Below are 10,392 nucleotides of genomic sequence, written 5' to 3' on the forward strand. Positions count from 1 at the left end.
AGAAAGTATCTTGACTGTAAAGTCTTCAATAATGCCAGGAGAGAAAGTGCTCTGAGAAGTCAGGATTCTCACCCCTCACTCACCTTGAAATCGTTTTGTCTCTGCCTCACATTCTTTGATCTTTCAATCTGGCCTGACTTCTCAGCAGTCTAAGAAATTGAAAAGTAAAAATATTAGCTCTCTTTTAGAAATAACTTAAGAAATGCTTTAGCATCCATACATGAAGACATGAGATTTAACCTGATTAAATGAAATGCTAAGACATAACCAGAAAGAAAAAAAAAACTTTCTTTTTTTTTTATTAGATGTTTTCTTTACTTACATGCCACACAATATCTCCTTTTCCAGGTTCCCCTCCAAAATAATAAAAAAAAAAAAAATTAAAATAAAATAAAAAACAAAAACAAAAACAAACCCCTGTTCCCTCCTCCCCTCCACCCAGCTCACCACCCCATCCTCTCCTGCTTACTGGCCCTGGCATTCTCCTACACTGGGGCATAGAACCTTCACAGGGCCAAGGGCCTCTCCTCCCATTGATGACGGACTTGGCCATCCTCTGCTATATATATGCCACTGAAGCCATTAGTTCCACCATATGTACTCTTTGGTTGGTAGTTTAGTCCCTGGGAGCTCTGAGGGTGCTAGGTAGTTCATATTGTTGTTCATCCTAAGGGGCTGCAAACCCTTCAGCTCCTTTGGTCCTTTCTCTAGCTCCTTCATTGGGGACCCTGTACTCAGGCCAATGGATGGCTGTGAACCTCTACTTCTGTATTAGTCAGGTACTGTCAGAGCCTCTCAGGAGACAGCTATAGCAGGCTCCTGACATCCAGCACTTGTTGGTTTCCACAATAGTGTCTGGATTTGATGATTGACTATGGGAAGGACTCCCAGGTAAAGCAGTCTCTGGGTTGTCCTTCCTTTAGTCTCTGCTCCATAGTTTGTCTCTACAACTCCTTCCATGGGTATTTTGTTCCCCCTTTTAAGAAGGAACAAAGTATCCACACTTTGGTCTTCCTTTATCTTGAGTTTCTTGTGGAAAAAACCCCTTTCTTATTCCAAAAGAAGTCAGCCTTCAAAAAGAAGTTAGCCTTTGTCTTTCTAAGTTTTGGTACAAATCTAGGCACAAACCTAAGAATCAAGTTGAGACTACAAATTTTGTAGGTGTATTAGGTGTGCCATTTCCCATCAACACTCCATGCAATTGAACCACACAGTGCATCGTGCCCAGGATGGCATTCTTCCCAACATATCTCACTATCTGGCACAGGAACAAAAGGAGAGTAAACTCTGAGCTAATGGAGTGCACACAACATCTGTGCCGAAGGAAACTGGTAAATATTTATCATAAACACAAGCACTACATTTGTCCCTTTATTTTTATTTATAAATCATTGTCTTCTTCACATTGTATCTTAGAAGTGAATACATTCTATTATTATAGAATTATTTATTTCTATTTATTCATAAAGCCTATGTTTTTCTTTACTTAATGTAATGTACTAGAGACTGTTTTCATAGTTAAGAGAAATCTATTCAACTGGACTTCTGCTAGCTTCTTTTTAACAAATGTTCTGACAACCAAATACTACTATATGGAAATGCCCTAAAAGGACAAGCTTATGACCTTTTCAGATAAAGAAGCAAAACAGAGGAGAATTGCAGTCTTTGGGACTTAGTACTCTCAGTACTCTCACTGACATACTAGGAAACGGGATGTCAGAAAATATTTCAGAAAATCTCATAGTTACAATTGAGAACTATTGTCCTGATATAAAAATCCTTTACAGATATCATCTACCAGTGCAGATTAAGAGGCAATAAGTTTCCTGTCACTGTCAGATACTGAAGAATTATATAAATCACAGTCCTTGAAGATGAAGCAGAACTCTAAGGCTGAGTGCTGAATGATAGATCATAAAACTGAAGCAATTAACAGAAGCAATAACAAATACCTTGCACATCAAATAGGAGCAGTTTCATTCAGAGCAGGAATGTAAAGAATCATAGCATGTTACCTGATCATGCTGACGTTTTGTTATCATCTTGTTACCATCAATGGACTCAGATGTTTTACATTAGTTTTCAACCCAAGTTATAATATCAGGTTTAGGTTGTTACTCTTGGGAACAAACACAGTTCTATTTTCATTATTTCATACCTGCATACTTCATTCTTTTTTTTTTTTTTTTTTTTTTTTGCTTTTCAAGACAGGGTTTCTCTGTGTAGCCCTGGCTGTCCTGGAACTCACTCTGTAGACCAGACTGGCCTCGAAGTCAGAAATCCACCTGCCTCTGCCTCCCAAGTGCTGGGATTAAAGGTGTGCGCCACCACCGCCTGGCATACTTCATTCTTTAAAAACAGTCAAAGCAAAGCGTTTGCATATACTTCAATTAAAAAGGATAATATACCAAAATGTCTTTTCTTTGTCTTTGACTTTGACCTTTAGTTTACAATGTTTCCAGCCACCATGCACTTGCCAAGCTTGAGAGTATCTGTTATTTATATTGTTTTGTGCTAATAAATATTTAGTATCATTGACTTTTGATAGTAATTATTAATTAAAATCCTGTGGGTATTGGATGTTCTGTGGTCATTTTATAAAATTCACTTTTCAGTTCTTGTGAAAAAAAAAGCAAAACAAAATTAAGCACTGTATAACAAACTCTAATACTTCATTGACATAATATAAAATGTATCTCTTAAGTTTAAATTTTTCAGGTACTACTGACTTAGTTTAAAGGCATGTCAAAGAACCTTTCAAGTTAAGAGGAGACACATCATAAATGATTACAATATCACCTTAAGTCAATGTGAGGATAAAAGTCACACTTTCTCTATGTAAACAGACAGCACACACGTTAGAGCTATGGAGCTGGTTTATCCAATGGACATCACTGACATGAATGAGTACAAGAAGGGTTAGGCTGCTGTGCTGATTAAGAACTAGTATCAAACATACACATAGCACATACCCTTTAACTTACATGTCTTAAAGTTTCATACTAAGCTGTGAAGCTTTTGTCACTCTTCTTTGTTAAAATATACTTTTGCTTTGAAACTTAAAAATGTAAATTAAAAGTTTACATCATAATCACTGAAAAAGCTAACTCCTAAGTTCATTGCCTTATGTCAGTCCAAATTCTTTGCTCAAGATGCATCATCTTTTTTGTTTTTAACATACATGAGAAATACTTTTATATACTATTATATAAAATACCAAAGTGTATTAAGTGTAGTAAGCAGGATTAGCCTGAATGTTGTAAGTATGCAGGCCATGTGCCCAGGTGAGATGCTGCCAGAGCCAGGAAAGTACCACACCAAACAGTTTCTCCCTCCCACCCAGACAAACCACAGAGCTCTCTATTGCTCTGCCTTCTGCTTTGCTCAGCTCATAAAGTGAGACACAGCAGCCTTCTGAATGCTAGCTACCAATTGTCTGGTCTTAGTTTGGGACATATTTTTCTCTTCTATTACCTCCCACTAATTTTGCCTTTAGTTTCAAATACTATCCCCCTTATGGGTATCTGCAGCTCAAATCCTCTGAGACTCATGGATCTTAAATTACAGTACACTAAAAGCCAGAAACATGGCAGGCTTCCTTCAAGAGACTTTGTGAACAGCACCTGCTTAGATATAGGCATGTTTCATTGTCATATCTGAATACTTGCTTTGATCTCTCCCTATGATTCACCAGCAAGACCCGCACACCACCTTTGAATACAAACTATACCCACTACTTTCTCCTCACCTCCACTGACAACACCTCTCCCATTCCTATTCTTCCTGCACACACAGACCTATGGTTTCCTCCCATGATTCTCTCCAAAGGGCAGCTGACCCACTGTGCCTCCAGCCTTACCCCAATCCACTGACACTCCAGCCTGCTAGGACCTGTGCATGCCAGGGCTCTCCTTGGAACCTCCCTTTGGTGACATGTGTATTCTGTAAGCTCCTTTGTCTACTTACTGTATATGAAGGATTAGGTGAGAGATTATGTTCTGAGTTCCTCTTCCTTCCATCCCATTACTGACCACTTTCATTAGAAGCCTAGCTTTGTTCCTTTGATACACATTCATAGAATTAGGATGAGTTTTTAATAATTAACTTTTATTTGATCTCTTCAACAGGGGAAGATAGTAAAGTTGATCTCAGTCACTGTTTTATTTACATGGCATCTGAGTATTTTAGGATGGATGTGTACATGTGCACTATGTGTGTGTACATGTATAGCACGTACATATATGTGTGTATGTCAGTACCTGGCACACTGTGGTTAGGATACTGTTCTGAACATGCTTTCAAAAGCATCTTTACCTTCAATCTGTGCTGATTTCAATGCCTTCCCAAATCACCTAGATATAAATCAAGTCTTGTTGTGACAGACTGGCCACCTACCAGGGCAGAGCATGCTATGCTAAGCATATGCTTATGTTGTGTGCTTTTGCAATGCCATGCCAGGTTATGTCATGTTATGCCATGCTATGCCATGTTATGCCATGCTATGCCATGTTATGTCATGCTATGCCATGATATGCCATGCTATGCCACACTATTCTAAAAAGCCTGGTGGACCTCTTTTCTGGAGATCCAATGTCAATAAAATGGAGAACAGATAGCTGAGATATCTGTTTCTGATGGTTTTGATATTACACACCTGAGCAACCCCAATATAGAATACAGAAGGTTCATAAGGTCTGCCCTACTTAAAAGAAAATCAAACTTTTTCAACTTTTAATAACTTTTAAATGTGCCGTAAACTCTGGAACTTTTAAAATGCTGATTCCTAATGTATAAGAATTACTTGATACTTTAAAATATACTATGTTTGAAGCACACCTACAGGTGAGGCAGTATTATTAACCATTTCGTTAACTAAATCCTCAGTTCTTTCCTGCACAATCAGACCAAAACTAGTTTGTGGTGAGCCCAACCAACGGCAGATCTCACTGTTCTGATTCACATGGGCCCAAATAGTTTAAAGACGTGACTATTGTTTAAACAGTTAGAAACTTGTAACAAGTGAGCTCTTAACAAGACAGTTCTACAATTTAGAAATAAAAGGCCGTTTAAAGTGAACAGTGTTTAAAGCTCTCTTATATCAATGATCTAATGTGCCAGATCTCCTTTCTATGTCCATTTAATGAACTCTCTTGATTCACTCATAGACTGACTGAATGAGTACATATTCTAATTCTTCTACTTCTTGCAACTTTCCAGGGGTGGCTTTTAAGCTTTTCAATACAATAAATGCTCTAAAAACATGCAGAGTTTTTTCTATAATTAAATATTTATGTATTTACTTTATCTCTGTAGGATCTATAAAGAAGTATATTCTCTTTTAACTGAGATAGGAAAGATCAAAAGTATTTGTCAATTTTATGACTCTAGAAAGAAATGAAGCAAGTACTCTGCATTTGGGATTTGCCACCTATAAGAAATGATCTATCCAGGTGGTGGTGGTGCACACCTTTAATCCCAGTACTCAAGCCGGTGGATCTCGCTGAGTGCAAGGCCAGTCTGGTCTACACAGCACTACACAGAAAAATCCTGTCTTGAAACAAACAAACAAACAAACAAACAAACAAACACAAACAGGCCGGCAGGCTCAAAATGACCAGAAAAACCCACTTGGGTGGAAATAATTAACATGGCACTTATAGCCCATTTTCTGCGGGACTCATTTTCATATCCATTCCTCTGCCTTGACATCCTTTTGTGCTACTGCAGAAGTTCATCAATCCACTGCTACTAAATCTTGCTTACACCTATATGTGCCAGGCCAATGTCATTTCAAATATGGCAATAATTCTAATGGAGGCTATGACAGTAAGGATCAAACTCTGTGCCTACTGCATTTTAGACTACACGCTGCCACTGGAGTGCATATAAACTTACAAACATGGCTACTACAGAGTATCAGTTGTTTCTTCTCAAGATCTACACATGAAGAGATGACAATGCCACTTTTCACCAGCCCAGTGACCAAAATTCAAAGTGCATTTCTTTTGAGTGCACATAATTTCCACACTCTCATAATTAGGGACAGATGCATACTGTGATTAAGGTACTTGGTAAATGTGAAAAACTACAAGGGAAGTGCAATTCTTCACATACACAAGACCTACAGGACCAGAAGAGGCCAAAGTAGAATGCAGAGCTCCAAAGGAAGTATAAAGCTGAGACTCCCCTCCTTGACACACCAGAGTCCTAAGACCACTGAGTCTGCAGAGTGCAGAGGCTCAAGAGACCTGCTAGAGCCTGAGGACTGAGGTCACCTTTGACCTCACAGCAGCTGTGCTCCATAAGTTCTCTTTTTACTGTGTACATTCTAGTACACTCTTGATTGCACATGTCTTGAGGGTTTGCTTTGGCTTGTATATTGCTCAGTTAGGTCTTGGGGCTGCTATTTATTTTTTCTACTTAGCAATCTAAGGCACTCATTAGACTCTTCAGCCACATCACACAGGATTCACTCATCCCTCTATCTTTCTTCTTCCTTTCATACTTACCCTCTCATCTTTTTACTGATTGTACAGTATACCAATTTTCACCTCCTAGATACTTTACCTACTTCAATTTTTAAAGTTGATCTAATCGTCAATTCTTACCCTTATCAACTCTACTTCTCTCCCACTCCTAATCCTATTAACTAAAATCCAAGTCTACTCTATCCTATGCTTGGTTGTATATCCTCCAGGAGCAACTGACATCAAAGGTGTCACTGTTATTAACTGGCTAATATGACATTTGCACAGTGGTAATAGCAAGTAGATGTAGCTGCTCTTCCAGTTAATAATATACTCAAGGAATAATATAGCGTTTACATCAGACACCATCAACTCCTAGACTAAGGAATCATTTTCTAAACTACACACTCAATTCAACTATAACTGAGTCCTACTTGAACTTTACAAATACTTCAATAGCTGATAAAATTAAAAATATAAAGCAAAATACCACCAGATGCATGAATCTCAATGGAGGAACAAAAGAAATAGAAGACAAGATAATATATCATCTCTAAAAATTATTAACCCTACATAATGTCTTCTAGTGAGAGTAAGTTAAATGAAATCTCAGACAGAGAACTCAAAACAATGAATTCAGGTATGTTAAAAAAAAACAAAAACAAAAAACAAAACAACAACAACAACAACAACAACAAAACCACACAAGCAAATAGCTGGAAAATAAATACAGAAGGTGAAAAAAGATACAAAGGAGGAATTCAACAAAGAGAAAAGCTACTTAAATGTTGAAAGACAAACAATAGCTATTAAATTCAATTTAAAAAATCTGTAGTCTCCATAATAAAGCAAATCAGGGAAGGAGAGAAGAGAGTATCTGGGGTTGAAGGCCAAGTGGAGGAGCTTGAACAATCCAACAAGGACAAGACAAATAAGAAGAAAGTACTAATGGGCATCAGAATACACTCTTGACACTGAACCAAATCAACCTTAAAGATAATGAGCATAAAGGAGGAAAATCTTGTTCTAAAAACATAGAACACAACTCCCAGAGTTAGAAAGAGATGCCTCTCTGGACATAAGGAAGCATTAGGATACCACATGAACATGACCAGGAAAGAACTTCAGCACATCAGATCATAATAAGAGCACTAAATATACAGAACAACAAAAACGTATATTGAAAACAACAAGAGAGAAACACCAGGTCATATGGGAAATCAGCCCATGAGAACAACAGTAGACTATTGGTTTGAAATCTTTTTTTGTTTGTTTGTTTTTTATTTTTTGAGACAGGATTTCTCTGTATAGCCCTGGCTGTCCTGGAACTCTATAGACCAGGCTGGTCTCGAACTCAGAAATCTGCCTTCTCTGCCTAGCAAGTGCTGGGATTAATGATGTGTGCCACCACTTCCCTGCTGGTTTGAAATCTTAAAAGCCAAGATGGCTTAGATAACAATGTCTACCCAGACTACAATATACAATAAAGGAACCTATCATAACTGGCTTTAGAGAAGATATTTGAAAGCATACTTCAGATGGAAGAGAAAAACGAGTTCATTCACAAGGCCACAGGAAGGAATAAGCCACGCTAAAACTACAATTAAGCAAGAGAAGAAAAAAAGAAACAAAATATTACAACACCAACAAGATGGCAGAAATCAGTACACATCTTCAATCAAAATTCAGAATGCTGATGGTCTCAATTAATTCCCCATCAAAAGGCACAAGCTAGTACACTGAATCAAAAAGCAAGGATCATTAATTTACTGGCTCCAACAAATGTATCTCCCTTCAAAAGATAGATAGTACCTTCAGATAAAGGATGGAGGCACATATTCCAGGCAAATGAGGCTAGGAAACAAATAGTTATCACTCATCTGATACCCCCAAGTTAGTATTGTTTTTTGGTAATACATATCAATTTTCTGAATTTTAGTGGTATCTGTTGCATACCTAAAAAACAAAAACAAACAAACAAAAATACCAAAATTAAATCAAGATGAAATAACTTAAAAGATCTATACCACACCATGAGGGTAACAACTAATGCTTCTCACACTATCCCATAATAGAAAAGTACATTACCATATTCTTCTAACCAACCTGATCTTATCCTTACAGTCAAACCAAACAAAGATAAAAGAAAAAAACAAAAATTATAGATCCATTTCCCTGAGGAATATAAACCCACAATCAATTCAAGAACATATTTAAAAATTATTTATCATGAATAAGTTGACTTTACTCCAGAGGTCTAGGATTATTAAATATGCATAAATCAACCAATGCTACAAATTACATTAATAGTCTCAAGGACAGAAATCACATGGTCATCTTGATAGACCCAGAAAAGACTTGACAAAATCCAGCATCCCTTTCTGTTAAAAGTCATAAAAATTTCAGTGACATATTTTATTCAATAGGAAAACAAAATCTTAAAATTCATACGGAATTTGAATTTTAAGATAGTAAAAATGTTCCCAGAGAGCCAAAGCAATCCTGGGCACAAATAATACAACTGGCGGCATCAACACACCTGATTTCAAACTATACTGCAGAGCCACGGCTATAACAGCACAGTACTAGCACCAAGGAAACAACAACAAAAACCTAGACACATAGGCCAATGGAAAATAATATGACCTAGACATAAACCTGCAGACCTACAGCCACTTGATTTTTTGACAAAGATAACAAAATACACATTGGAGAAAGGATAGCACCTCAAAAAACAGCACTGAGAAAATTCAATGTTTACATGTAGATGAAACTAGACCTTTATAGCTCACATGCACAAAACTCAACACCAAATAGCTCAAGGATCTCATCATAAGACAATTAAATTGCCAGAGGAGGTAGGGAGCACACTTCAAGATAAAACCATAGGTAAAGTCTTTTCTGAATACAAATTCAATTGCTCAGGAAAACAGGCCAGTAACTATACTTCTCTCAACCTTACCAGAAAGATTCATGCTGCAGTAAGAGAGACTCATAATTGGTCAAAGTGCTAGGAATAAGTGACTGATGCTCAGCCTTAAGTGGGATGCCTGCAGAAGAAGATGCAGAATGAACTAAGAGTCAGAGGACAGGAAGAGTGCTGTGAAATGTCTTCTGGACATGCTATGTCTGCTGCTCTAGTGAGCTCACAGCAGCTGTGGTTACCTGACCAAGACTATACAAAACCAAGCCCTTGAAATTCAGTCAAGAGAGGATATGACTCACAAGGCCTTAACCCTAGCTAAGGAGCTATTGGCAGATGTTGTTAGTGAGGAAGAGAAACTAGTTTTCTTTGGGGGTATGTCCCTGGAAAGTTGTAACTGATCCTAGTGGATGTGCCACCCCCATGTGGATAGGTATCACTCAATGGGCTCTATGGGTGATGGTGGGAGAAAATCAGTGATACTTGATGAAGCTGGGAAGAGGAATTTTGTGGGTAACCAGAGTTAGAAGAGGAAAGGGTGTGGATAGGACCAAAATACATTGTATGCATACGTGATATTCTCAAAGAATAAATTGAAAATATTATATTAAAAATATCCTCAGTAATGCTAAATCTGAAAGTATAATGATTTATAAAACACCCATTCAAAGACAGGGGCTGGAGAACTTATGTGACTACTAAGTTCTTCCCACTGGGAAACTCAGATCTAAGCCCCAGGGCGGGTGCTCCTCCTTGTCTAGCATTGCGTGGTTTTACATTAAACATCTGCACAATTTGGCCTGGTCAACATTCCACTAGATTCTGAATCTTTAAATCAACTTCCTTGACCTCTCTTTAGATGTAACCCTTAGAACCACTGTGGAGCAAAAGAAACTTGCTATTCTATGTTTACAGATAAGAAAACTAAGTCTCAGCCAGGCAGTGGTGGCACATGCCTTTAATCCCAGCACTTGGGAGGCAGAGGCAGACGGATTTCTGAGT

General features: G+C 37.8%; 1 protein-coding gene across 3 annotated transcripts in view; it reads right to left on the reverse strand.

The window, feature by feature from the left end:
- Positions 1–10,392, reverse strand: part of Exoc2 (exocyst complex component 2) — a 164,324-nt gene that overhangs the window by 59,119 nt on the left and 94,813 nt on the right. For all 3 annotated transcript variants that reach the window (XM_031359066.1, XM_031359067.1, XM_031359068.1), the window contains exon 14: positions 84–149. In XM_031359066.1, coding sequence (XP_031214926.1) covers positions 84–149 — 66 coding nt within the window. The remainder of the gene's footprint in view (positions 1–83; positions 150–10,392) is intronic.

Source organism: Mastomys coucha, unplaced genomic scaffold, assembly GCF_008632895.1.
Source record: "Mastomys coucha isolate ucsf_1 unplaced genomic scaffold, UCSF_Mcou_1 pScaffold7, whole genome shotgun sequence".
NCBI classification, from domain to species: Eukaryota; Metazoa; Chordata; class Mammalia; order Rodentia; family Muridae; genus Mastomys; species Mastomys coucha.